This window comes from Pan troglodytes, chromosome 11 (assembly GCF_028858775.2).
Source record: "Pan troglodytes isolate AG18354 chromosome 11, NHGRI_mPanTro3-v2.0_pri, whole genome shotgun sequence".
Lineage (NCBI taxonomy): Eukaryota > Metazoa > Chordata > Mammalia > Primates > Hominidae > Pan > Pan troglodytes.
The window spans coordinates 1,641,236-1,666,837 of NC_072409.2; the positions used below are offsets into that span (position 1 = coordinate 1,641,236).

General features: G+C 56.4%; 3 protein-coding genes, 2 long non-coding RNA genes and 1 pseudogene across 12 annotated transcripts in view; 2 read left to right on the forward strand and 4 right to left on the reverse strand.

Moving 5' to 3' along the window:
- Positions 1 to 8,807, reverse strand: part of RABL6 (RAB, member RAS oncogene family like 6) — a 32,393-nt gene extending 23,586 nt beyond the window's left edge. The window contains exon 1 of one of the 2 annotated variants that reach the window (XM_016962178.3): positions 8,396 to 8,807. In XM_016962178.3, the coding sequence (XP_016817667.1) occupies positions 8,396 to 8,525 (130 nt within the window). In that variant the 5' untranslated portion in view covers positions 8,526 to 8,807. The remainder of the gene's footprint in view (positions 1 to 8,395) is intronic. The other variant, XM_016962182.4, reaches the window with a different exon arrangement.
- Positions 1,168 to 4,102, forward strand: LOC129135990 (nucleolin-like; annotated as a pseudogene).
- On the reverse strand, positions 6,727 to 7,463 carry LOC134807618 (uncharacterized). The gene is made up of 2 exons (XR_010148529.1): positions 7,289 to 7,463; positions 6,727 to 7,028 (listed from the first exon to the last, which is right to left on the reverse strand). It is a non-coding gene; the product is annotated as an uncharacterized LOC134807618 (long non-coding RNA).
- Positions 8,808 to 8,972: 165 nt separating the features above from the next.
- CCDC183 (coiled-coil domain containing 183) lies at positions 8,973 to 20,231 on the reverse strand. Of its 5 annotated transcripts, XM_063787377.1 has the most exons (15): positions 19,790 to 19,918; positions 17,513 to 17,580; positions 17,041 to 17,162; positions 16,440 to 16,517; positions 16,061 to 16,228; positions 15,737 to 15,841; positions 13,442 to 13,564; positions 12,077 to 12,202; positions 11,888 to 11,942; positions 11,257 to 11,357; positions 10,476 to 10,636; positions 10,042 to 10,210; positions 9,847 to 9,957; positions 9,648 to 9,744; positions 8,973 to 9,142 (listed from the first exon to the last, which is right to left on the reverse strand). In XM_063787377.1, the coding sequence occupies exons 4-15, from the start codon at positions 16,443 to 16,445 to the stop codon at positions 9,024 to 9,026; spliced, it is 1,341 nt and encodes a 446-aa protein (XP_063643447.1). In that variant the 5' UTR covers positions 16,446 to 16,517; positions 17,041 to 17,162; positions 17,513 to 17,580; positions 19,790 to 19,918; the 3' UTR covers positions 8,973 to 9,023. The 5 variants fall into 5 exon arrangements, 4 of the variants coding, with proteins under 4 accessions (XP_063643447.1, XP_016817672.1, XP_054514580.1 ...); XR_010148528.1 differs by lacking the exon at positions 17,513 to 17,580 and having other exon boundaries at positions 9,847 to 9,919; positions 19,790 to 20,231; XM_016962183.3 differs by lacking the exon at positions 17,513 to 17,580 and having other exon boundaries at positions 19,790 to 20,231.
- Positions 9,142 to 11,066, forward strand: LOC107976827 (uncharacterized). Its single transcript, XR_001721107.3, has 3 exons — positions 9,142 to 9,453; positions 9,751 to 9,885; positions 10,177 to 11,066. It is a non-coding gene; the product is annotated as an uncharacterized LOC107976827 (long non-coding RNA).
- Positions 20,232 to 23,130: 2,899 nt separating the features above from the next.
- On the reverse strand, positions 23,131 to 25,106 carry TMEM141 (transmembrane protein 141). 3 transcript variants are annotated; one of them, XM_001162853.7, is made up of 5 exons: positions 24,964 to 25,106; positions 24,611 to 24,677; positions 24,358 to 24,441; positions 24,030 to 24,137; positions 23,131 to 23,569 (listed from the first exon to the last, which is right to left on the reverse strand). In XM_001162853.7, the coding sequence occupies exons 1-5, from the start codon at positions 25,015 to 25,017 to the stop codon at positions 23,556 to 23,558; spliced, it is 327 nt and encodes a 108-aa protein (XP_001162853.3). In that variant the 5' UTR covers positions 25,018 to 25,106; the 3' UTR covers positions 23,131 to 23,555. The 3 variants fall into 3 exon arrangements, with proteins under 3 accessions (XP_001162853.3, XP_016817662.2, XP_016817663.2); XM_016962173.4 differs by having other exon boundaries at positions 24,611 to 24,758; positions 24,964 to 25,071; XM_016962174.4 differs by lacking the exon at positions 24,358 to 24,441 and having other exon boundaries at positions 24,611 to 24,758; positions 24,964 to 25,075.
- Positions 25,107 to 25,602: the final 496 nt, after the last annotated feature.

The window sequence follows — 25,602 nt, forward strand, 5'->3', positions numbered from 1 at the left end:
TCTCACTGTCACCCAGGCTGGTGTGCAGTGGCGCGATCTCGACCCACTGCAACCTCCACCTCCCAGGCTCAAGCAATTCTCCTGCCTCCGCCTCCTAAGTAGCTGGGATTACAGGCATGTGCCCACCACACCCAGCTAATTTTTGTTATTTTTAGTAGAGACAGGGTTTTGCCATGTTGGCCAGGCTGGTCTCAAACTCCTGACCTCAAGTGATCCACCCACCTCGGCCTCCCAAAGTGCTGGGATTACAGGAGTGAGGCACCATGCCCAACTTAACCTCTACTTTTAAGTTAAAAAGTTAGGCTGGTCGCAGTGGCTCTCTCCTGTAATGCCAGCACTTTGGGAGGCCAAGGCAGATGGATCGCTTGGGCCCAGGAGTTTGAGACCAGCGTGGGCAACATGGTGAAACACTGTCTCTACAAAAATTACAAAACTCAGCCAGGCATGGTGGCGTGCACCTGTAGTCCCAGCTACTCAGGAGGCTGAGGTGGGAAGATTGCTTGAGCCAGGGAGGTGAAGGCTGCAGTGAGTCAAGATTGCACCACTGCACTCCAGTTCAGGTGAAAGAGCAAGACCCTATATCAAATAAATAAATAAATAAAATCAATTTCAGAATCTTGTTTTTCTCCTGCTGGTCCCTTGATCTTGGGTTTTGTTTTCTTTTTTTCTGCTTAACTTCAGAATCTTAAATGTTGGCTGCAATAAGCTAAGTGATTCTCCTGGAAAACCTTTAGGATTCATCCAAGAAACGCTAAGAAGCCCTGTACTTACCTGTACTTAACCTCATGGTAAACCTGCTCTTTTACTCAACGGGATGTGAACACGACCTCTGTTCTAAGCTTCTTTTAGAAGATACAATGCAGGAAACACAGAGCTCTATTTGAGGCCCTGAGCCTTTCTTACCCTGATTCAATTTAACTCCTTCACATTCCTGCAGCTTTCCTGCAAAATATGGAATAATTTTCTTACATTTTCATACCAAGAAGAGCTTATGATTTATCTCAGATGCATGAAGGTTTAACTCCTAACCAGGCCCTCTCACAGTGCCAGCAGCATCTCCTGGGCCCATTACAAGGGCCCAGCCGCCTCCCCACCCTGACAGCCTGTGCTGCAGCTGGTGTCAGCCACACCTTGCTCCTCTCCCACTCTGCACCCTGCAAAGATTTCCCATCCTCAGCGGCTTCAGACTACTTGGTGTCGAGGCAGGTAAAAACCAAGGTGACCCCAAGAAAATGGCTGCTCCCCCAAAGGAGGCAGAAGGAGGAAGTGAAGATGAGGAAATGTCAGAAGATGAAGAAGATGACAGCTGTGGAGAAGAGACTGTCACACCTCAGGAGAAAGGCAAGAAGGCTGCTGCAACCCCAGCCAAGAAGGTGACAGTTTCCCCAACAAAAAAGGCTGCAGGTGCCACACCCACCAAGAAAGCAACTGTCACTCCAGGCAAAGCAGTCGCCACACCTGCCAAGAAGGGAGCCATACCAGGCAAAGCACTGGCAGCAGCTCCTGGCAAGAAGGGGCACCCCAGCCAAGGGCGCAAAGAATGGCAAGAATGCCAAGAAGGAAGACAGCGATGAGGAGGAGGATGACTCTGAACCAGCAGTGATGAAGGCAGCAGCGGGTGCCCCTGCCTCAGGGGATGAGGACGAGGACGATGAGGACGATGCTGAGGAAGATGGCTCTGAAGCGGCACCTACGGAAACACCACCAGCCAAAGGAAAGAAAGCTTCTACAAATGCTGTTCCTGGGAAAGCCAAGAGGATGGCTGGGAATGAAGATGAAGAGGATGATGAGGACAAGGACGAGGGTGACGATGATGAAGAGGATGAAGTGATGAAGGCGACGAAGAGGAGGAAGGGTCTGTCAAAGAAGCACCTGGAAAATGAAGGAAATGACCAAACAGCAGCTTCTGGAGCCAAGAAACAGAAAGTGGAGAGTGAGAAGCACAGAACCAACTGCGCCTTTTTTTTTTTTTTTAAGACAGGGTCTCACTCTCTCGCCCAGGTTGGACTGCAGTGGCGCAATCTTGGCTCACTGCAACCTTCACCTCCCAGGCTCAAGTCATTCTCCTGCTTCAGCCTCCTGAGTAGCTGGGATTACAGGCGTGTACCACTACCACCCGGCTAATTTTTGTATTTTTAGTAGAGACGGGGTTTCACCATGTTGGCCAGGCTGGAACGTCTTTCAGTCTTTGTTGGAAACCTGAACTTTAACAAGTCTGCTCCTGAGTTAAAAACTAGTATCCACAGGCCAGGCCTGGTGGCTCACGCCTGTAATCCCAGCACTTTGGGAGGCTGAGGTGGACAGATCACAAGGTCAGGAGTTTGAGACCAGCCTGGCCAACATAATGAAACCCTGTCTCTACTAAAAATACAAAAATCAGCCGGGCGTAGTGGTGCATGCCTGTAGTCCCAGCTACTGGGGAGGCTGAGGCAGGAGAATCACTTGAACCCGGGAGGTGGAAGCTGCAGTGAGCACCATTGCACTCCAGCCTGGGTAACAGAGCAAGACCCTGTCTCAAAAAAGAAAGAAAAACAAAAACTAGTATCCATGATATTTTTGCTAAAAATGATCTTGCTGTTGTGGATGTCAGAATGGGTATGACAAGGAAATCTGACTGTGGATTTTCAAGCTGCTGAAGACCTGGAAAGAGCCTTGGAACTCGCTGGTTTGAAAGACTTTGGCAATGAAATTAAACTAGAGAAACCAAAAGGAAAAGACAGTAAGAAAGAGCAAGATGTGAGAATACTTTTGGCTACAAATCTCCCTTACAAAGTCACTCAGGATGAATTACAAGTGTTTTGGCTGGGCGCAGTGGTGCAGTGGCTCACGCCTGTAATCCCAGCACTTTGGGAGGCCAAGGCAGGCGGATCACGAGGTCAGGAGATCGAGACTATCCTGGCTAACACGGTGAAACCCCGTCTCTACTAAAAATACAAAAAATTAGCTGGGCGTGGTGACGGGAGCCTGTAGTCCCAGCTACTCGGGAGGCTGAGGCAGGAGAATGGCGCGAACTTGGGAGGCGGAGCTTGCAGTGAGCTGAGATCGCGGCCACTGCACTCCAGCCTGGGCGACAGAGCGAGACTCTGGCTCAAAAAACAAAAAAAAGTGTTTGAAGATGCTGTGGAGATCGGATTAGTCAGCAAGGATGGGAAGAGTAAAGGGACTGCTTATATTGAGGTTAAGACAGAAGCTAATGCAGAGAAAACTTCTGAAGAAACGCAGGGAACAGAGATCGATGGCCGATCTATTTCCCTGCACTATCATGGAGAGAAAGATCTAAATCAAGACTAGAGAGACCACTTGGAGGGGTGAATCAAAAACTCTGGTTTAAGCAACCTCTCCTACAGTGCAACAGAAGAAACTCTTCAGAAAGAATCTGAGACAAGGCAACTTTTATCAAAGTGCCCCAGAACCAAAACGGCAAATCTAAAGGGTGTGCATGCACTTACAGTTCGCTTCATTTGAAGATGATAAAGCAGCTTTAAATTCCTGTAATAAAAGGGAAACTGGGGGCAGGGCAATCAGGCTGGAGTTGCAAGGACCACCTCATGCCAGGAGCCAGCCATCTAAAACTGTCTGTCAAAGGCCTGTCTGAGGACACCACTGAAGAGGCTTTAGTCATTCGACGGCTTTGTTGGGCAAGGGTAGTCACCAACCAGGAAACCGGGTGCCCCAAAGGCTTTGGCTCTGTAGATGGCAACAGTGAGGAGGATGCCAAAGGCGCCAAGGAGGCCGCGGAAGATGGTGAAATTGAGGGAAACAAAGGTAACTTGGACTGGGCCAAACCTAAGGGCGAAGGTGGCTTTGGGGTTGTGATGGAGGTAGAGGAAGCTTTGGAGGATGACGTGGTGGCAGAAGCCAGGAAGGCTTTGGTGGGCGAGGCAGCTTCTGGGGAGGCAGAGGTGACCACAAGCCACAAGGAAAGAAGACAAAGTTTGAACGGCTTCTGTCCCTTTGTCTTTCCCTCTCCCATTTGAAAGAAAGGACGCTGGGGTTTTTATTCCGTTACCTGATCAATGACAGAGCTCTCTGAGGACATTCCAAGACAGTCTACAGTCCTGTGGTCTCCTTGGAAATTCGTATAGACAACATTTCAAGGGTAATACCTTCCTTGTTGGTTTTGACTGGATATTCATATAAACTTTTCTTTCCTTTTTTTTTTAAGATGAAGTCTCACTCTGTCGCCCAGGCTGGAGCGCAGTGGTGTGATCTTGGCTCACGGCAACCTCTGCCTCCCGGGTTCAAGCGATTCTCCTGCCTCAGCCTCCCGAGTAGCTGGGATTACAGGCATACGCCACCACACCTGGCTAATTTTCATATTTTTAGTAGAGATGAGTTTCATCATGTTGGCCAGGTTGGTCTTGAACTCCTGACCTCATGTAATCCGCCCACCTCAGCCTCCCAAAGTGCTGGGATTACAGGTGTGAGCCACCGTGCCCGGCCTGCTAAGTCCCATTTCTAAATTCGCACCAGTGTCTACTCAGAGAGGACTCTGGTTGTCCGAGCTCCTGGGCCAGGCCAGTATCAGAGCTGCACAATAATGCTCACTCAGGAGCAACTCCACAGAAAAATTCTGCACCAAATACAACTGATATTTTGTGTCCAGTCACAGTAGAAAGGGACAGACCAACTCAGGCAACAATCTTTCTTCCAAATAATTTCAAATAATTTTCCTAATAATTTTATATGCAAATAATTTCAAAATTGTGTAAACCAAAATTAAAATCCCAAGGCCTGCCAACCATCTGAATGGACTTCCTCTTCTAGGCCAGGGCCATCCAAATTTCATCTGAAAAACTGGTTCAGGCCATTATGGGAAGAGGGGTCAGACAGGCCTCATTGTGGCCTCCTCCCTTCTGGAATTCAGGAAAAGCTCACCAGCATTTAACATCAACACTGACTTTAAGTCTGATAAAAAACATAATCTGGCCAGGCGCGGTGGCTCATGCCTGTAATCCCAGCACTTTGGGAGGCCAAGGGGTTCGGACTGCTTGAGTAGAGGGGTTTGAGCCCAGCTGGGCAACGTGGTGAAACCCTGTCTCTCTAAAAAATACCAAAATTAGCTGGGTGTGGTGGTGCAATTTTTTTTTTTTTTTTTTTGAGACGGTCTGACTCTGTCACCCAGGCTGGAGTGCAGTGGCACAATCTCAGCTCACTGTAACTTCTGCCACTTGGGCTCAAGCGATTCTCCCGCCTCAGCCTCCTGAGTAGCTGGGATTACAGGCACCCACCATCACACCCGGTTAATTTTTATAGTTTTAGTAGAGACGAGGTTTCGACATGTTGGCTAGGCTGGTCTTGAACTCCTGACCTCAGGTTGTCCGCCTGCCTCGGCCTCTCAATGTGCTGAGATTACAGGCGTGAGCCACCGCGCCCGGCAAAAAAACACAATTTTTTTAAACTACCTCTGACCTGGAAGCCCCCACTTCAAGTTGTCCCGCCTTTGTGGACCAAATCAACATATATCTTAAATGTATTTGATTACTGTCTCATGTCTAAAATGTATAAAACCAAGCTGTGCCCTCCACCTTGGGCACATGTCCTCAGGGTCACCTGAGGGCTGTGTCACGGGCCATGGTCACTCATATTCAGCTCAAAAATAAATCTCTTCAAATATTTGACAGAGTTTGACTTTTTCATCCACTATGGTCCAATGTCTCATTCGAGTTTTTATTCTACAACCAATGGGTGTCCCACACGTCTGCCGGGACCACTAGCAACTCCGAGCAAATGCAGGGCCCAGGAGGAGAGCCCAGACTCCGGGAAACCCGCAGCAGTTCCCAGAAACTCTCACCCCCAAAACCCTCGACTCTGTCTTGATCACATTGCTGGTCTGTTACGCTCTGTAAAATATTTGAGAAAATAAATACCAGAAAGCCGGGCATGGTGGCTCACGCCTGTAATCCCAGCACTTTGAGAGGCTGAGGCGGGCAGATCACGAGGTCAGGGGATTGAGACCATCCTGGCTAACACGGTGAAATCCCGCCTCTACTAAAAATACAAAAAATTAGCCAGGCGTGGTGGCCAGTGCCTGTAGTCCCAGCTACTCGGGAGGCTGAAGCAGGAGAATGGTGTGAACCTGGGAGGAGGAGCTTGCAGTGAGCCGAGATCACGCCACTGCACTCCAGCCTGGGCGACACAGCGAAACGCAAAACTCTGTCTCAAAAAACAAAAGAAAAGAAAAGAAAAACTAGAAACTTTCTATTCTAACACAGAAACTCAAAAGTTTTTAAATTGCATGTTATTCAACTATAAAGATAGCACCTTTCTAAAATGTAATTTAGGTACAAATTCAAATTTCTCTCTGTCTCACCACCTTTCATTCAGTTCTAGGAGATCATAACCTGTTCTCCAAGTACTGGAGACTGGCTTTTCTCCTCTGGAAGGACCCCATTGCCCTTTTTAGTCACACTCGCCCAGGACCACACAGGGGTGGTCCTGGTGCATGAGGTGGACCTCGCCCAGGACCCTCGGGGAGCCTTTTCAGAAGGTGAACAGTGTTCCAGGTCCAGGCCTGATTTCCCAGGGACTAATACTGAGCTTAGCCAATACTGTAAGCAATAAAATTAAATAACGGATCCAAATGCAGAGTCTAAAAACTGGCGTAAACTCAGTTATTTTGACTCAATATTCTCTTCTCCGAATGCCAGCTATGTATAAAGTTTCAATTATAACACATTTAAAATCAGCTTTTATTTTTATTCAAAATGCACCACTTTATTTTCCTTACCAGACAGCCACGCATTAAGCACGTCCAGTCACGTGACTTCTTCAGCGAGCCCCCAGGCTTCCACTCCGCGGGAGTCTGGGAGCTCCTGGACAGAGGAGTCCTGAGATTTCAGACAGTCAAGCCTCCTCCCCAGCCACAAGTTCCTTTGATGCTTGGGTTACTGAACACAAATGCAATGGATTGTTTGTCTTCAACATAATCCGTTTCTGTTCCTAAACGTGTTGGCTGCGCCTTCTTTCTGATGAGCACGCTGACTCTAATTTGAACTTCATCAAAATCGTCTTTGTCGTCGTATGTTCTAAAGTATAAGAAAGGCCAATACGGCCCTTGCTTCGGACATCAACTTTCTTTAAAAAAATTTTTTTTCGTACTTTTAGTAGAGACGGTGTTTCACTATGTTGGCCAGGCTGGTCTCGAATTCCTGACCTCGTGATCTGCCCGCCTTGGCCTCCCAAAGTGCTGGGATTACAGGCATGAGCCACCGTGCCCGGCCCGGACACCAACCTTCATACCTAGATGCTCAGACTTATCTTTAAGAAGTTGTTTTATCTTGCTTACTGCTAAAGGTGTCTGGGTGAGGGTGGCCCGAGTGGTCTGCAGCTTCCTCTTGCTCACAGGCCGGGGGACTAAGGAAGGCGACATCTTCACTGTCCTCCTGGACTAGCTCCAGCCCCAGGAACTACGGCCTCTCTCCGTGCACACGGCAGGCGAATTCATGAACTTGCTTTTAAACCTGCACAAGAGTCTTTCTGATCATTAGTTCTTAAAATTCTACATTACCACGGAAATATCACGGAGGCTCTAAGGCTCCCCTTAAAGTGACCAAAAAACTGGATAGGCGTAGCGTCCTAAAACCTCATAGAAACATACGGAAATGGCTAAGAGGGAAGCAATGTCAAAACAGGGAACCACATAAAAGCTTTCAAAAACTACTGGGAAAGAGCCCGCAAGATAGAAAAACTCATAAGAGGTCGAGGACAATTTACACAATTTGTAACAAAGGAATGGAGCGTCTCAGGCACTCAGGAGTCCGTAAATGACTCCTCCTTCCTACGAGAAATGGGATGTCTCCTACAGTCGCAAGTCAGCCCGTGCCTTCTGGAGCTTTTCTAGATACGTCTCTTACAAACGCTTCTTAAAAAAAAAAGGCGAGAATGTGTGGCGTAGCTAATATTCTGTCTTCAAACTCAGTAGGAAGTCAACAAAGAAAAATCCCGCTGAAAGCGCCAAGGCCGGCTGGGTTCCCCGCACCTCCTGCAGGTGAGTGGTGCCCGGGGCTGGGCACCGTGGAGCGTCGGGGGCGCGGCGCCCCGGGCCGGCGGGCCCTGCTTGGCATTATGTAATCACCCCCGGGCCGGGCAGCCGGGCCAACCCCGCCGCCGCCGACCCGCTCCACTGCACAGCGCGGCGGGAGCGACACGCGGCAGGCGAGTGCGGCTGGGAAACGACCCGCGGCTCGGGGGCCGCGAGGACCCGGTCCTGGCCTGGCCTGGCCTCTCCTCGCGTCCCCTGGCCCGCGCCCCCGCTCCCGGAGCGCCCGGCGGGCCCAGCGCACCCCACAACCGGCAAGCAGGCGAGACCGACACCCACCACCGCGCGGCGCCCTGGGCCTGGGCTCGGAGACCCGCGCGGCGCTCCCGCGCCCCCCCGGCCCGCCGCACTCACTGTTGTACTGCACCCCCTTGGCGAAGCGCCTCTGCAACGCCTGGTTCATGGACTGCAGCCCGGCGGGGATGTTCTTGTCCCGGCCCGGGGCCTGGTCCGACCCCACCAGCTTCTTCAGGGCGGAAAACATCTTCCCGCTCGGACGTCCCAGCCCGGGCGCGGCCGGCGAGCTCAGCGGCGGCGGGGAAGGGGTGCGACTGGCACCATGTCCCGGCGGCCCCGGCCCCCCCGGAGGCCGGAGCCGGCGCGGCCAGAGGCCGGGGTCCCGGCGGCGGAGCGCAGCCCCGAGCGACGACTCGGGAACCTCAGCCGCGGCTGCTCCGATCCGGCCCCCGCGGCCTCCGGCGCGGCCGCTCTCCAGGCGTCAGCGCCGCCATCTTGGCGCCGGCTCGGCGGGACGGGAGGGGCGCGCGGCTACGGGGCGCCGCGAGGGCCGCGGCGCGCGCGGTCGGCGCATGCGCACGCGGTTCTGGCGCGCAGTTCCCGGCCCGGGCTACCTCCTTACGCAGAACCTCCCCCGATCCTGCGTGTCCCGTGCTGCTCTCCGAGACCCCGGTCGCCCCAGCGTCCGCAGCAGTCCTGGAAAAATGTTTATTTGTGTAGCAAAGCAGGGAGCGGGGCGGCGGGGCTACTTCTTCTTTTTCTTGGCCGCCTTGAGCTTCCCCTCGATTAGCCGCTGCGCCTGCCTCTTGATCTCGGCGCGCGAAGGGACGTAGCTGTGGTCCATGTCGGCGAACTGGAAGGTGTCTGCGGGCGGAGGCGGCGGCTCGCACACGGGGCTACCCCACCTAGGCGCAGCCGCCCGACCCGCTTCTCGCCCCCGCCCTCCACCGACCCGGGCCAGGTGCCTTGCCCCAGGGACAGCCCCAGCGTGCCGGGAGGACTCAGCCCAGCCCATTCGCAGCGGCTCACGCTGCCCTGCCTAGCCTTTCCCGCAGAACCCCCAGTGGAAGCTCCGGCCCAGGCCTTCCCCGCGCTCCTCCCTGCTCCAGCCCTGGTGCCTCTCCTCCGGGCCTGTCTGGCATGGCATGCCTCCTCCTTTCGGAGAAATTAACAAGGTATTTCAGTGGCTTTAGCCTCCCCATGGCATCACTAAGTCACCTCCATCAATTAAAGTCCTGCAGGTACAACTGATGCATCCTGTAGCCCCGCTGTCCCTCCAGGATGTCCCGGTGGGATGGGAGCCGGCGCCACCCCGACCTCTGTTCCAGCCACCCGCCTGCAGCCCGGGCCCCAGTTCCGGGGCCTGTACCGATCATATCCTCCTCCCGGTCCTCAAAGCTGATCCTAGTGTTGTACTTCTCCATCAGAGTCGAGGACTCCAGGGTGTCCCTCACCTTTGTGTCGCCCTGCAGGGCAAAGCCCCCTTCAGCCGTGCAGACACTCTGAACGGGAGCCTGTCAGCTTTGAGGGGACGTGGGCTGTGCAGGTTCCTCCCAGCCCGGGGCTACCTCCTCGGTCCTGGACACCATCTGCACTCTGTCAGCCAGGTACGTGAGCTTCCCCTCGCAGTACGCCAGCTTGCTGTTCAAATCGAGGGTGTCGGAGAGCACCACTTCTCTCTGTAGGCCGGGAGGAGGGTCTCATCTCCCCTCTGGCCCTGCCCAGGGACCTGGTGTGTGGCAGCTCAGCCTCACTCCTGGTACCTGGGTCGCAGGCAAGGTGATGCCCATCAGCCGGACATAGAGGTTGTCGATGCCCATCTGGATGGTCAGCAGCAGCTCCTGGCCCTTGGTCATGTTGCTGTGCGCCAGCTGGAGCCTCTCTTCTTCCTCTTTTAGCATGTCTGTCATCTTCTTCTCAACGGACTTGAAGCTGCAGAAGGCAATAGGGACACAGCAGTGAGGGGCACAGCCCCGAGAGCCATGGTGGGCCACCCAGGAGCCCAGTCCTGAGTTGGGTGCTGTGCCAGAATCAGGGACTCGGAAGCTCAGGTGTGTGCAAGTGGAGCCCCCTGGCCCCTCTGTGGGACACACAGGCTTGTTGGCAGTGGGTACACTCCCAGCTCCCAGCCTGGCTGCAGCCCGGGGCCTTCGTGAGACTGGGGTGGGTGGCCCGCAGCCCCGGAAGCCCGGGGCACCTGATGGAGCTAGGCTTCTGGCGGAACTTGAGCACGGCCTCCTCCAGCTCCAGCTGCTTCACCAGGGCCTTCAGCTGCACCCGCCGCTCCTCACAGTCCTCCATCTGCAGCTCCAGGTTCTCCTCCGTGTTCCTCTGGGCCAGGAAGCGGCTAGCAATGTCCTGGCCAGTCCGGGGGAGAGAGAAGCAGGTGTGGGCTGGGAAGGTGGGCAGAGGGGGCTTCACAGAACTGGTTTCTTCTGGGCCCCTCCTAGAGGCTAGTGCACTTTCTCTGTGCTCATTCACAAGTGCGATCACAGCTCACTGCAGCCTCAACCTCCCAGACTCAAGCGATCCTCCCACCTCAGCTTCCTGAGTAGCTGGGACCACAGGTGTGCGCCACCACACTTAGCAGGGGTGAAGCGCTTTGTGGATGTCATTGCACACGACCCTAATGGCAGGCAGAGAGAGTAGATAACCCCATGTAGAGATAAGGAGATCATCACTGAAGGACGTTGTGTCACTTGAGTCACTTGTCTGACAGTGGACAAGCTTGTGTCAGGGCAGTGGTTGGGAGCTCAAGGCCTAATAATAATAAACGCAGATACGCAGATGGGATTAAGATAAAAGGATTTGGGGCGGCCGAGGGAGTTGCCACTTTGTATGTCCATTTCAGAGCGCCTCAGACCCCAGCCCAGCTCAGCCACCCTCCTGCCATGCTCTGGGAGTGCCAGGGAGCATTACCCAGACGTGAGAGGCTCAGCCACCCTCCTGCCATTCTCTGGGAGCGCCAGGGGCATTACCCAGACGTGAGAGCACTGTACAGCACTCTTGACCTTCTCCACCACAGCAGTCACGCCCGCCTGGTATTCCATTTCTCCTGTGGAGGTCTCTTTTCTCCTCACTGGCAGAGCAGAGGGGAGGGGCAGTCAGCATGCAGGGATGGCTCAGGGGCTCTGTGTAAGGCTGTCAGACACCTCTGTACCTGCCCAGCTGCTGGGGAGGCCACCCAAGACACAGGCATCCTTCAGAGATGCCTGCCCCACCCCCACCTGCTCCCTCCTCAGCCCAGCCCTGCAGGGACGCCCCAGGCAGCCCCAGAGCAGAGGCGGACCCGGAGTGAGTGGCGCAGCACTGTGGGCCCGGTGGTGCTTCTCAGAGGCAGCTTAGGGGTCAGGATGCTCATCCTCTGCAGAGTCACTGGAGACTGGGCCCTTGGTGCAGGGCCCTTGGGTGCTGGGGCCAGCATCTCTGAGGCCACATTTGGCTACAGGCTCTCAGCCTCTGGAGGGAGAGGCAGGGACCTGTCCTTCCCTTCACCCTGGCGACCACATGTCACACCTGGCCTCAGGGTGACTTGATCCGTTGGCCCGAATCAGTGCCAGCCTCTCCTTGGGACCCTGGCTGGGGGCAGGTGGGGAGCTGAGCGCTTACATTTCAGGGTCTCTGTGCTCATCAGGTTCGAGGGGAAGTCCAAGTCCATCTGGCCCTGATGGGAGGTGGGGGCGGGGAAGGGATGAGACATCCTTTGCAGGGAGTGGGCCCTGAGTGGTGGCCCTGAGCCTGTGTCCACCCAGCTGTCATGGGGATGGGCAGCCAGCCAGGCCCTGGCCTGGGGCTTACCCGGCGGTACTTCTCGCTGGTCTCCTTCGAGTGGATCTTGTCGATCAGCTTCTTCTGCTGGTTGAGCCGGTTCTCCCTTGCCCGGCGCTCCTCGATGAAGGACGCCTCCCTTTGCCTCATGTTCCTCTGGGGACACGTGGGTGGGCACAGGGTTGGGGAGCTGTCTCAACAAGGCCCCTAATGGCAGTAAAGCCAGCGGGCAGTTGGCCATGCTCACCTTACTAGACTTTGGAACTGCATCCCCGGCCAATGGCAACACCCTTTTCCTAAACCACTTGTGCCCGTGGCTCCTCAGCTCACGGCCCTCCTTGCCCATGCCTCAGAGCATGTGCCAGCCCAGACGCTCTGCTGCCCTCCAGCCCCTGGCCCCCAGCTGCCTCCTGGCCAGGTCCACCTAGAACTCACGGAAGTGCATTCAGCCTGCCTGAAGACAGATTCATCCTCTTCCCCAAAACCTGGCCTCTTCCAGCGTGCCCTTGGGCAGCTAAAACCGTCATCTGCCAACCCCTGCTCACGCACCCCAGACACTGCTCTCACCCTCGCCACTCGCGTTGCCAGCGCTTAGTGTGGTTGCCTCTTGAGTTCTCAGCTCCGTCGCTCCTGGCCACCCCTTCTCCACCCCGGGCATGCCCAGGTGATCAGCGCTTCTGCCCTGGCACCTTCCAGTCCCTGCAGCCTGAGTACACCCTTTCTGAAGCACAGACCTGGTCACATCTTTCCTCCACCTCCTCCCAGGGCTCCAGGTCAGTCCTTGGGCCCCCAGCCCAGCCGCCTCCGTGGACTCCTGGGGCCTGTGCCTCTGCAGCCTCCACTGCCCTGGCCACACGCTGCTCCATGTATCACGCCCCTCCCAGCCCAGGGCCTTTTCCCAAGTTGTACCTCCTCCTCCCTAGCCCTGGCCACACCTGACCTTTGCAGGTTCAATCCCTCAGCCCAGCTCAAGCACTGTCTTCCTGGAAAGCCATCTGCCACCCCACCTGTCTCTGCCGAGCTGGCTCAGGGGCTGTGTGGCATTTCTTCATGGACTACTGGATGAGTGCCACCCACTTCAGGAGGACAGGGTCTGCCTGTCCCGGTCCCTGCTGTATCCCCAGAGCCTTGCAGGGACCTTGGCACAGACTGGGTGAATAGGTGACCCCCGCCCTGGCCCGGCCAGTTCTCTCCCTCTCCTCTACTTCATGGCTCCTGTGCTGGATGGGACCCGCTCTGTCCAGTGGGTGAGCAGAGCAGGCTGGCCGGGCTGGCCACTGGATCCTTCCGGGGATTGTAGGCAGTGTGGGCATGGGGGTCTCCTGAGAGACCCTGGCCAGGAAGACACAAGAGAGCCAGCCCTGGAGGGCCCCCAGCCCTGGGCCCTGAGCTCACCTTGACCCCATCCGTGATCATCATGGCATCTTGGGACATGATCTTCATATCCGATAGCTCTGAGCAGTAGTTGACCACGAGGTTCTGCAGCTTGTCCAGCTCAATGGGGTATCCTGCCAGCACCTGTGTTGAATGGGGTTCTCTTGTGGCCCCTACAGAGTGGGCTGCAGTTGCCCCGAGCTTTTATCCCCCGACTAAGAGCCCTGAGAACAGTGATAGGTTCTGCTCTGTGGCCCCAGCCACCTCCCCCACTCCCCGCTGGGCACAACGCTGATGAAAGGTGTTTCACAGGGAGTGGACAGTGCTGGCCTGGTGGACTCTTTCACCACCTAGGGTCCAACAACCCAGAGAGACTGAGAGAGTTTGTGATGAAATGCTCTGCAGAAAAGGCTGACTGAAACCCGGGGAGGTTTGGGGACAGCTCTGCTTTGAAGTGAAACAGAGGGGCTCAAGACATGGGCTTGGGGTCAGAGAGTCAGGATTCAAGGCCAAGGCAGCTTCTGACCAGCTAGCTTAGCTGTGTGACATTGGGAAAGTTACTTAATCTCTCTCAGTGTCCCCATTTGTAAGATGATGGCTCGTTCAGAAGGTTGCCATCAGGATGAATTGAGTGTAAAAGGAATTATTTAGCCCAGAACCAGGTACATACGTGCTCAGGATAGCTTTCCTATAGTGGTTTGTTTTTTGTAACTACAAGTATAGGCCAGGTGCGGTGGCTCACGCCTGTAATCCCAACACTGGGAGGCCGGAGGCAGGCAGATCATGAGGTCAGGAGTTAGAGACCAGCCTGGCCAACATAGTGAAACCCTGTCTCTACTAAAAATACAAAAAAATCAGCCGGGCGTGGTAGTGGGCGCCTGTAATTCTAGCTATTCGGGAGGCTGAGGCAGGAGAATCGCTTGAACCCGGGAGGCGGAGGTTGCAGTGAGCCGAGATCTCACCACTGCACACCAGCTGGGGCAACAGTGTGAAACTCCATCTCAAAAAACAAAACAAAAAAACAAAACTACAAGTGTAGAATCTTCATTTTTAAAAATATGGATGACTATGGGAATTATTGTTTGTTTTTTCCTTTGTTCTGAGAATGAATCTCACTCTATCACCCAGGCTGGAGTGCAATGGTACGATCGCGGCTTGCAGCAACCTCCGCCTTCTGGGTTCAAGTGATTCTCGTGCCTCAGCCTCCCGAGTAGCTGGGATTACAGGCACGCACCACCATGCCAGGCTACTTTTTGTATTTTTAGTAGAGATGAAGTTTCACCATGTTGGCCAGGCCGGTCTAGAACTCCTGACCTCAAGTGATCCGCCTGCCTTGGCCTCCCAAAGTGCTGGGATTACAGGCGTGAGCCACCATGCCCAGGCCGGGAATAATTGTTTTTTAAGTGTGTATGTTCTAAACAGAAGAAGGCGCTACCAGGGGGACAGAAAGCACCCAGGCGAAGGAGGGGCATGGAGAGGGGTGGGGAGAGGGGTGGGCCCAGGAAGGATAGAGGGGCAGGGCTTCCAGGTGAGCCAATAGGACCAGGGGCCAAGGCAAGAGGGACAAGCAGAGGACGGTGCTGAGAGCCACCTGGGCTGGGACCGCAGCAGGAAATAGCTGCGATGCAGCCCCCGTCCACCACTCCTCCTAAACTGCACTTCCATGCTGTCACCTTCCCGAAGCATGGCTCTCCAGAGCTCCCCTTTGCCCAGTCTTAGGGTGAGGGTGTTTCCAGCTGGCTCCCCGCCCCATCCACAGGTTGCTCCTCTTAGCACCTCCTGTGCTCTCCCTCCCTATCTACAGCCCATCTGGAGTAGGTTCTGCTTTTTGGCAGCCCGAGGGGCGGTGCTCAGCCTCCCATGAAGGGGGTCTTCCCTCACAATCGGACTGCTGGCTGCCTTTGGCCTCGTCTGCAGGGAGCAGGGCGGGTGGGCTGGCTGGGATGGCAGCAAGCCCTGCTTACAGGCCCAGCGGACCCTCAAAGGTGCAAGGACTTTCTGAGGGTGCAGGACCTGTCTGACTCTCAGAGGCCCAGGCAATGAGAAAATGACAAGCAAGGTACAAACAATACCAAATCATTTAATACGTGCAAGAAAGTCCGAAGAATTCTGATATACCCCACGATATGCTTTTTTGGAATAGCCAAAAATGAAGTTTAAAAAAACGTTTTCCACATGCCTCGGCGTCCTGCGTAGCCGGTGGTCAGGCAGAGCTCCCTCTCCCTGGCGGGTGCGGGGCGGCTCCGCCCCAGGACGCTCCCGCCCCTCCCAGATCCCAGCCCTTGACCCCCGCCCTTCCCGGGCCGCTGGGCTCACTGTCTTCAGATAATCCAGCAGGTCCAAATACAGCAGGTGGATGTTCTGGCTGGTGACGATCTTGATCATTGTCTTCTCGATGTTGTTCTCCAGCTGGCGGATGATCTGGGGCGGACCGAGGGCGCAGTGAGAGGGCGTGGGGACCGGCCGCCCGGAGGGTGTCGGGGCTGGCTTTTCTCCAGAGAGGGTCGTGCTCTCTTAGCCCCGCCCCCCCCGTGAGTCCTCCCCAGGGGACCCGCAAGTCCCGCCCCCCGGTGGCCCCGCCCCTCCCGTGAGTCTTGCCCCAGTGGACTCCGCCCCGCCCTCCCAGCCCCGCCTCTCCACCTGCAGCAGCCGCAGCTCCTCCTTGCTGGCGTCGGGCTGGCTCCGCAGGCTGGCCAGCTCCAGCTGCATGCTCTCCAGCTTCTGCCCGCGCCGCCGCACCAGGTGGATCAGTAGGTTGTGCATGTTCACGCGGTCGAAGACGCACTTGCGCAGCTTCTCCTGCACCACCTGGGTCGGGAAGGGCACCGCCCACTCGTGGTTGCGTAGGGGGCCGCCATGGAGCCCGCCAGCAGGCGGGCGGGTGGAGGCTTGTGGCAACCCCACAGGGAACCTGGGGCTGGGCACCTGCTCCGTCCCTCGTCGGCTCCGCAACATCTAGTGGGGGGGTGCTGGCAGGGGTGGGGAGGGTTGGGTCTCGAGGCCCCTCCTGCCTGGTTACCTCCATGGTGCTGCGGCAGTGCGCCAGTCGCAAAGGCAAGTTTTTCCCACAGGCCTTGGAGATGGTCCACTGGTCATACTGCGGAGCGGCGACGGCTGAGCTAGAGCGGGCCCTTTGCGCACCCGCAGCCGCTGGCTCCTCCAGGCATTCTCCCCAGGGCCTCTTGTATCCCACGCTAGCCCAGTAGCGAGATCCCTGCTCCCACGAGGAGCAGAGAGCCGCGGGACCCCATCCTGGCCATCCAAGTTCGGAGGCGACGTGGAAGGGGGGTATGCAGAGGAGGGCCCAGGTGTCCCCTAGCTGGCCGGAGAGCCAGAGGGGGCCCCTGCTGCAGGATGTGGGCTCACAGATGCCAAGCCCTTGGGTTGGGTGGTGGGAAACCTGCCCACCGGATGCTGGGGTGACTGGAGCCCAGGGCACAGGTCCTAGCAGAGCCCCTCCTCACATGCCCCCTGGATCCAGAAAGATTGGGGTGGGGGTGGAGAGGAGGTGCCCGAAAGATTGGGGTGGGGGTGGAGAGGCGGTGCCCGCCCTCCCAGTGTGTGTGTACTCAGCTCCTGCCCTGCTTGCCAGGCAGAGGGGAGGGGCGGCGTTTGTGCACCTTCTTGGCCAAAGCCCAGTCCTGGGCCCCGCGGCGGATGTTGCTGCGCAGGAGGGCCAGCGTGGCCTTGTTCTGGTCCGTATTCTCTTTCACGCCTTGGATCTGGAGTGCCCGACACTGCTCTGTGGGCAGGTGGAGGGGACACAGTGGCCAGGATTGGGCCAAGGGCCTGGCCTGGAATTCCCCGGGGGAGGCTCGCATCAGGGAGGCCCCAGGGTCCAGGGGGATGCCACCTCCATGGCCAAGATCCCTCCTCCCGCCCTGTCCTGGGGGACACCGCTCCACTGCCCAGCAGCAGCTGTCTGAAGGGCTCTCAGTGGACAGGTGCGGGGAGGTGGACAGGTGGGGAGGGTGAGGCAAAGGAGAGGGATGGCAGGGTCCTGTGGTCCCTTCCAGATTTGCTGCCCATGGAAGCAGGCGGGTGTTTTCCTGTCCATTCTGGCTTTGGGGCCCGTGTTGCTCTTATGCTCACGTCTCCTTGAAGCCCCTCTCTCCGATTTAGTCCCTCCATGCAGGTCCCTTTGATCCCTTCTCCCAGCTCTGTCAGGGAGTGGGCAGTGGGGGGGTCTGTTTTCCCCTCCATGTCCTGGATTGTCCCTGTATTAAAACTAAAAGTCCTAGGCCAGAAGCGGTGGCTCACACCTGTAATCCCAGCACTTTGGGAGGCCGAAGTGGGCAGATCACCTGTGGTCAGGAGTTCAAGACCAGCCTGGCCAACATGGTGAAACCCCATCTCTACTAAAAATACAAAACTAGCTGGGTGTGGTGGTGTGTGCCTGTAGTCCCAGCTACTCAGGAGGCTGAGGCAGAATTGTTTGAACCCAGGAGGTGGAGGTTGCAGTGAGCTGAGATTGCACCACTGCACTCCACCTGGACGACAGAATGAGACTCTGTCTCAAAAAAATAAATAAGCTGGGCGCGGTGGCTCACGCCTGTAATCCCAGCACTTTGGGAGGCCGAGGCGGGTGGATCACCTGAGGTCAGGAGTTTGAGACCAGCCTGGCCAAGATGGTTAAACCCCGTCTCTACTAAAAATACAAAAATTAGCTGGGCGTGGTGGTGGGCACCTGTAATCCCAGCTACTCGGGAGGCTGAGGCAGGAGAATCACTTGAACCCGGGAGGTGGAGGTTGCAGTGTGCTGAGATTGCACCATTGCACTCCAGCCTGGGTGACAGAGCGAGACTCCGTCTCAAAATAAATAAATAAATAAAAATACAAATACGAAAATTAGCTGAGTGTGGTGGCGCACACCTGATGTCCCAACTAATCAAGAGGCTGAGCCAGGAGAATCGCTCGAACTCGGGAGGCGGAGGTTGCAGTGAGCCGAGATCATGCCACTGCACTCGAGCCTGCGTGACAGAGCGAGACTCTGTCTCCAAACAAACATCCCCTAAAAGTGAAGGGGGCCTGCCCCTCCACACCTGTGGGTATTTCTCGTCAGGTAGGATGAAGACTGAGAAAAGAAATAAGACACAGAGGCTGGGCATGGTGGCTCACGCCTGTAATCCCAGCACTTTGGGAGGCTGATGCGGGCAGATCACGAGGTCAGGTGATCGAGACCATCCTGGCTAACACGGTGAAACCCCATCTCTACTAAAAATACAAAAAATTAGCCGGTCATGGTGGTGGGTGACTGTAGTCCCAGCTACTCGGGAGGCTGAGGCAGAATGACGTGAACCCAGGAGGCGGAGCTTGCAGCGAGCCGAGATCGCACCACTGCACTCCCGTCTAGGCAACAGAGCAAGACTCCATCTCATTAAAAAAAAAAAAAAAAAAAGACACAAAGTATAGAGAAAGAACAGCGGGCGCAGGGGACTGGCACACTCAGCATGCGAGGACCTGCACCAGCCCTGGTCTCTGAGTTCCCTCAGTATTTACTGATCATTATTTTTACTATCTTGGTGAGGGGAGTGTAGCAGGGCAACAGGTGGGGAGAAAGTCAGCAGGGAAACGTGAGCAAAGGAATCTTTATCATGAATAAGTTCAAGGAAAGGTACCATGCCCAGATGTGCATGTAGGCCAGATTTGTTTCACGTTACACAAACATCTCAGTGTAGCAAAGAGTAACAGAGCAGTATTGCTGCCAGCATATCTTGCCTCTAGCCACAGAGCGGTTTTCTCCTATCTTAGAATAGAACAAATGGGAATGGTCGGCTTTACACTGAGACATTCCATTCCCCGGGACGAGCAGGAGACAGAAGCCTTCCTCTTATCTCAACTGCAGAGAGGCCTCCCTCGTTCACTAATCCTCCTCAGCACAGACCCTTTACTGGTGTCGGGCTGGGGGACGGTAAGGTCTTTCCCTTCCCACGAGGCCATATCTCAGGCTGTCTCAGTGGGGGGAAACCTTGGACAATTCCCAGGCTTTCCTGGGCAGAGGTCCCTGCGGCTTTCTGCAGTGCACTGTGTCCCTGGTTAATCCAGAATGGAGGATGGCGATGACTTTTACCAAGCATACTGCCTGCAAACACATTGTTAACAAAGCACATCCTGCACGGCCCTAAATGCATTAAACTTTGATTCAATACAGCACATGTTTCTGTGAGCACAGGGTTGGGGCTAAAGTTACAGGTTAACAGCGTCTCAAAGCAGAAACAATTTTTCTTATTCAGATCAAAATGGAGTTTCTTATGTCTTCCTTTTCTACATAGACAGTAACAATCTGATCTCTCTTTTCCCCACAAAAAGTTGTGCACCCAGAAACCCCTAGACGGGAAAGGGAGACTGGTCACGGCGGTGCAGGCTCACCCTGGAGCTGAGTGATGGTCTTCAGCTCCTGGGTCTGCTCTTCCACATCTGTCTCACTGTGCCTCCTCATGGCTGCTCTCAGGCCCCCCGAGGGACCCTGTGTACCTCAAAGCCTCCCTGGGCTCAGCTTGCTCAGAGCTGCCACTCAGATTGTCCCCAGAACCTCAGCCCATTATGATGAGAGCCAGGATTCTCAGTGCCTGGGCAACCCTGGAATTGCAGGGCCTCCTGCCCTACTCTGCCCCCAGCCACCTTGGGGTGGCCTCCAGACATGTGTCCTAATTGAAATGAGTCTCCTGGCAGCTGCTCGAGGCTTAGGAGCTCTGCCGGGCGGATGTGCTTTCTTTGAGGGGGAGGTTTGTGGTGGGTCTGCAGCACCAGCAGCTCACGCCTGCACTGGGTTCCCTCCCTGGCCCCTCCCATGCCCCAAGCCATCCTCCACAAAGCAGCAGGACGAGCCTCCTAAAACGATTCTGATACTGCCTTACGGGACCTCCCTCTGCACCCCCCACCTCCAGCCCCAAGTCCAAGCTCCATGCCCTGGGTAACCTGGCTCTTGGGACACCCCCGCCTTATCTCTTCTGACTTCTGTCCCTGACCTCTCTGTGCTGTCTGGAGCCCACCCTGCTTCACCCCCACTTTCCTTTGGGAATTACTGGGTCTTGGGTTCATGTGTCACTCCAAAAGGGGTGCGTTCTCCATCTCTGCACCCCCTCCACCCTTCCCTTAGAGGGGAGTGCCTGGAGCCCCAGGCAGCCTGGAACTCTGTGGCGTATGCACGAGATGGGGTACACACGAGATGGGGTACTTTTTCCCAGCCTTGCCTTAGTAGGCTCAGGCGGCCATAACAAGGTGCCACCGGCCAGGTGTGGAGGCTCACGCCTGTAATCCCAGCACTTTGGGAGGCTGAGGTGGGTGGGTCACCTGAGGTCAGGAGTTCAAGACCAGTCTGGTCAACATGGTGAAACCCTGTTTCTACTAAAAATACAAAAATTAGCCCAGTGTGGTGGTGGGCGCCTGTAATCCCAGCTACTTGGGAAGCCGAGGCAGGAGAATTGCTTGAATCCAGGAGGTGGAGGTTGCAGTGAGCTGAGATCGCGTCACTGCACTCCAGCCTGCATGACAGAGTAAGACTCCATCTCAAAAAAACAAAAAACAAAAAAACAAAAAAACAAGGCACCACCGACTGGGGGATGTGAACAGCAGCCTGGAGGCTGGGGGCTGAGATCACGGGTCAGCAGGGCTGGTGTCTCCTGAGGCCCCTCTCCTTGGCTTGCAGATGCTGTCTTCTCCGTGTCCTCACGTGGCCGTCCCTCTGTGTGTCTGTGTCCTAATTTCCTCTTCTTATGAGGACGCCCCAATGACCTCATTTTACCTTAACGACCTCTGGAAAGCCCCTGTCTTCAAATACAGAGACATGCAGAGGTCCTGGGGGACAGGAATTTGAGGGGACCCAAGGCAGCCCGACAATGGCCTTTGCCCATGTGCTGTCACATAGATCCCTTCCCTTTCTGGTCACTGTTTTTGGAAAGCCAGTCCAGGCAAACTCCAGGTTCTCCCTTCTCTCCCTCCCACCCAGGCGGGAGCTCCCCCTCAGGGTGCTGGGATTTCCTGCTAAGGGTGTGGTCTGCTCACCTCCCCCTCGTTCTTGGGGGCCAGGCTTGGAATCTAGCTGAGGCAGAGCCTACCTGCTGTCCTTCTTCCTCAGATACAAAACACCTGAATTTTAGTGGGCGCATGGCTGCCCAGAGCAACTCTGCCTTCCTGAGCATCCTGGCACTGGATGCGCCTGATGACTTCGTTCAGGCCAACAGAGTGAGAGCAGCAGTGGCAGGCCAGCTGCCCTCTCTCTTGCCTCTTAAATGAGATAAAGACACAATGGCCGAAGCTGGTGCAGCCGCCTGGGGCCATGAGGCAGATTTGGGAACAGAGACCACTACAGCAGGGAGCAGACTGAAAGGAGCCTGGTCCCTGATTCCCTGTCAACCCTGGACCACTCACTTGGACTTTTACATGAAAGAAAAATAAAGCTCAGCTCGGCGCGGTGCCCAGCGGCTCACGCCTATAATCCCAGTACTTTGGGAGGCTGAGGTGGGCAGATCACATGAGGTCAGGAGTTTGAGACCAGCCTGGCCAACATAGTGAAACCCCGTCTCTACTCAAAATATAAAAATTGCCAGGCGCAGTGGCTCACGCCTGTAATCCCAGCACTTTGGGAGGCCGAGGCAGGTGGATCACCTGAGGTTGGGAGTTCAAGACCAGCCTGACCAACATGGATAAACCCCGTCTCTACTAAAAATACAGAATTAGCTGGGCATGGTGGCGCATACCTGTAATCCCAGCTACTCGGGAGGCTGAGGCAGGAGAATCGCTTGAACCCGGGCAGCAGAGGTTGTGGCGAGCTGAGACTGCACCACTGCACTCCAGCCTGGGCAACAAGAGTGAAACTCCATCTCAAAATAAATAAATAAATAAATATTAGCCAGGCGTGGTGGTGGGTGCCTGTAATCCCAGCTACTTGGGAGGCTGAGGCAGGAGAATGGCTTGAACTGGTGAGGTGGAAGTTGCAGTGAGCCGACATCACGCCATTGCCCTCCAGCCTGGGTGACAGAGCGAGACTCTGTCTCCAAAGAACAACGACAACAACACAAAAAACAGAAAAATAAAGCTCCATCTTGCTGAAGCCACTGTCACCTTGAGCTTCCTGTCACTCTGAAGGCCCAGTAGGTACTCAATAAACTTTCTTTCCAGTGTCTGGCAAGGTGAGGCGTGGCAGCTGAGCTGGGTCGGGGGCAGCAGGGCCCATGCTGTGGGTCAGCGGTGCTGCGGGGAAGCCAGCTGTAACCACGATGGACTTGTGGAGGTTCCGTCTGGTCTCCACCTCTTCCTCCTCTTGGGGCTCGGGGCTGTGTGTAGGCTTGCCCACTCAGAAGCTTTCCCTCCACACAGACACGGCTACAACAGGCTAGCTCTGCCTCTGGGGAGTGACTTTGGCTAATAGATGAGTGGGGAATGATAGGCAGGTGGGCGTGGCCCACAAGTCCCTCCTCTCCCGGCAGCCGGGCTCTGGCCAGCCTGGCCCCTTTTGCTCTGCCCCTACATGCCAAGTGCTACAGAGGCAGACCCCCATACAGAGAGGCTGTGGTGGTGTCACGTGGCCTACGGGGCTGGTGCGAACGTCTAATTCTGGGGTTCAGCGCTGGGAACTTCCCTGTACATCCTCAGTATGTAACTTGCATGTGATCCTCATGTATCAACTGCAGGGTAATAAAGGTTTCATGTGACCTGTCATCATCTTACCCTTCTGATTTGTTTTTCACCTGGTCAGGTGGAAACTTGGGTGGAGAGAAGGATAAGCCATTTATTAACCCCACGCCCCTAGCACCAGCTGTCACCTTGGACTTGTCGGAGATGCAGGGGCTAGAAAGGAAATGACAGAGTGTACAGGCCCCTTCTACCCCGTGTCCCATAGGTGGTGGCCCCCAGACACACCCTCTCTGCTGGCAGTGCAGAACATGCATCCCAATACCCTAGAGGAGAAACACCACCCCAGGGAGAGCCCTTTCTGCTCCAACCTCCTGGGCAGGTCCCAGGTTGGGGCAGCAGCCGTCTGCAGGTGTTTGTCAGGCCTGGCCACGCATGCGGACAGAGGATACGACTGGGGTACCCTAGGGTGTGGGGAGGGTCGGCCTGGGGTCAGGGGGCATGAAGGCTGTGTTCCAGACTCCTCCTGCCCCCAATCCTCTGTGCCCCTGCTGGAGCTCTCCTAGCTTCTCTGATCTGTAAAAGGCAAAGAGAGACAAGCTCGAACCACATCCATCGTGGCTTGGCATCCCTGTGCCCATTTTATCATGGCAGAAACTGGGTTCCGTAACAAGGACAACAGGCAGTGGGGGCCAGGCCTGGGTCCAATGCGGGGCTTCTCAGTCCAGCCTCACTCCTCTTGGGTGCCCACGTGGTTGCTGTGGCCTTGCCACACCCTTCACTCTGTACCCTTCCTCTCAATCTCAGGGGCACCCCAGCCCCTCTTGGTTCTTTCTCCTCAAAGGGAGCTCTCCAAGATCTGTCTACTGCGCCCACCCCCAGCTCCAACCCATCTGGGAGTCACATGCTGAGGAGGCTGGGCCAGAGGGAGGGACCTTGTCTAGGCTATCGCATGGTGCACCCAGGCTTGGCTGCCCAAAACTCTGGGTGCTGGAGCTGTGGCATTCACTTCTCGCTAACCCCCAGGCTCTCTCACCTGTGCTCCTGTCTTTGGGGAGCTGCCCGGTCTCCAGGAAGAGCCAGAGGTTGTTGCATTTCTCCGACTCCACTCTCGTCACCCCGTAGCTGACCACAGAGCCTGCAACTGTGGAGCAGGAAATGGAAGAGGGCTGGGGCCTCTGTGCTTCCCAGGCTAAGAGAACCGGGCACAGGCTACTTCCTGACAGACGTGGTGGGTGGGCTCAGGTGGGGCTCCCGCCGAGACCTGGGGCTCCACGTCAGAGTCAGGGACGCAGAACCACAGCCCCAACCCTAGCAGAAACCCACCCCTCAAAGAGCCCAGGCAGGGGCCCTGGAGTACCCACCCACGGCCACTAGGAGGCTCCACTGCAAAGGGTATGGAAACTTCCTCTGAATGAACATCTGCAAGCCAAAGGCCATGCCAGTGCCTGCAAAGAGCCGAGGTCCCCATCAACCTGTACCCGGGGATGGCCAGGGCCCACCTTGCCAGGCCCCCAGCACCTGCGGGCAGGTGACTTGGCGCCCCCTGCTGGGGAGCCAGGGCAGGGCAGGAGGGTGCGTTCTCTCCCAGCCGCAGGACACCTGGACGCAGCCTACCTGTGATGAAGGTGAAAACGCCCTTCATGAAGGCGTGTGACTGGCATGCGGCATACTCCCCGAGTCCCTGGGGTGGCAGAGGCGGGTGAAGGCTCGATCCCCTGCCCTCTTCCTTCACCGCCTCTCCTGTCCCTCCTCTGGGCACACCCTGGCTGTGGAGGAGTGAGACCCTGGGCACTTGGACACGTCCCACCTCCCCGATGCCAACCCGGACGCCCTGAGCCCCTTAGCAAGAGAGTGCCCCCAGCCTCCGCCACTCTTCCCTGACGAAGGCACCCCCACGCCCCAGCCCCCCGTCTCGCTCAGGTCAGCTTGTGGGGTCTGAGGCCCGCGTCCCAGACCGGCCTTCTCACCGGGTGCTTGGCAGCCACGGCGTCGTCCACCCGGGACAGACCCAAATTCACCATGGTTGGCAGGGCTCGGGGAGCGGGCCTGCGCAGGCGCAGGCGGAAGGGCGGGGCGGGAACCTGGGGGTGTGGCCTAGAGGACAGGCCTGCGCAGTTGCGGGCGGAGGAGTGGGGCCCGGATCTGGGGGCGAGGCCTAGGGACGGGCGCGCGCTGGAACAGGCGGAGGGGGCGGGGCCTAGGAGACGGGGCCTGAGGGCGGGGCCTGAGGGACGGGACTTTGGAGACGCGACCTGGGGGCGGGGCCTGAGAGACAGGACCGGGGAGCGGGCCTGCGCAGGCGGAGGTGTCGGGTTCTAAGAGGCGGGGCCTGCCAGGTGCAGGCGGAGGGGCCAGGGCCTTGGATTGGGGGCGGAGCATGGATCGAGCCTGCTAGAGCGCAGGGGAGAGGGGTGGGGCCTGGGGCCTGGCCACGCCTCTAGGAGCTTGGGCCCTGTGACCTCCGGCGACGACTGGGCGGGGCGAAGGCGGGCACCGGGCGGGGCGTGGCTGAGAGCGTGCGCTCCTCCCCCCGGCCGGGCCTCATTCCCACACTTGCAGAGGCCTAATGATTGTCAAGAGTTATTTTGCTTGAGGACTACAATCAG

Bases quoted from the DNA above. Each gene is read 5' to 3' on its own strand.
- CCDC183 (XM_009457748.4), bottom strand. From the start codon at position 19,859: ATGAGGAGGCACAGTGAGACAGATGTGGAAGAGCAGACCCAGGAGCTG. The intron at 12,203-13,441 runs GTGAGCTCAGGG...ACGTGTCCCCAG, and splicing joins TGATCACGGATGGGGTCAAG to AGGAACATGAGGCAAAGGGA. The intron at 9,745-9,846 runs GTAGCCCCGGGC...TTTGCCCTGCAG, and splicing joins TGGTGTCCAGGACCGAGGAG to GGCGACACAAAGGTGAGGGA.
- TMEM141 (XM_016962173.4), bottom strand. From the start codon at position 25,017: ATGGTGAATTTGGGTCTGTCCCGGGTGGACGACGCCGTGGCTGCCAAG. The intron at 24,442-24,610 runs GTAGGCTGCGTC...GGCTCTTTGCAG, and splicing joins CGTTTTCACCTTCATCACAG to GCACTGGCATGGCCTTTGGC. The intron at 24,138-24,357 runs GTGGGTACTCCA...CCTGCTCCACAG, and splicing joins GAGCCTCCTAGTGGCCGTGG to TTGCAGGCTCTGTGGTCAGC.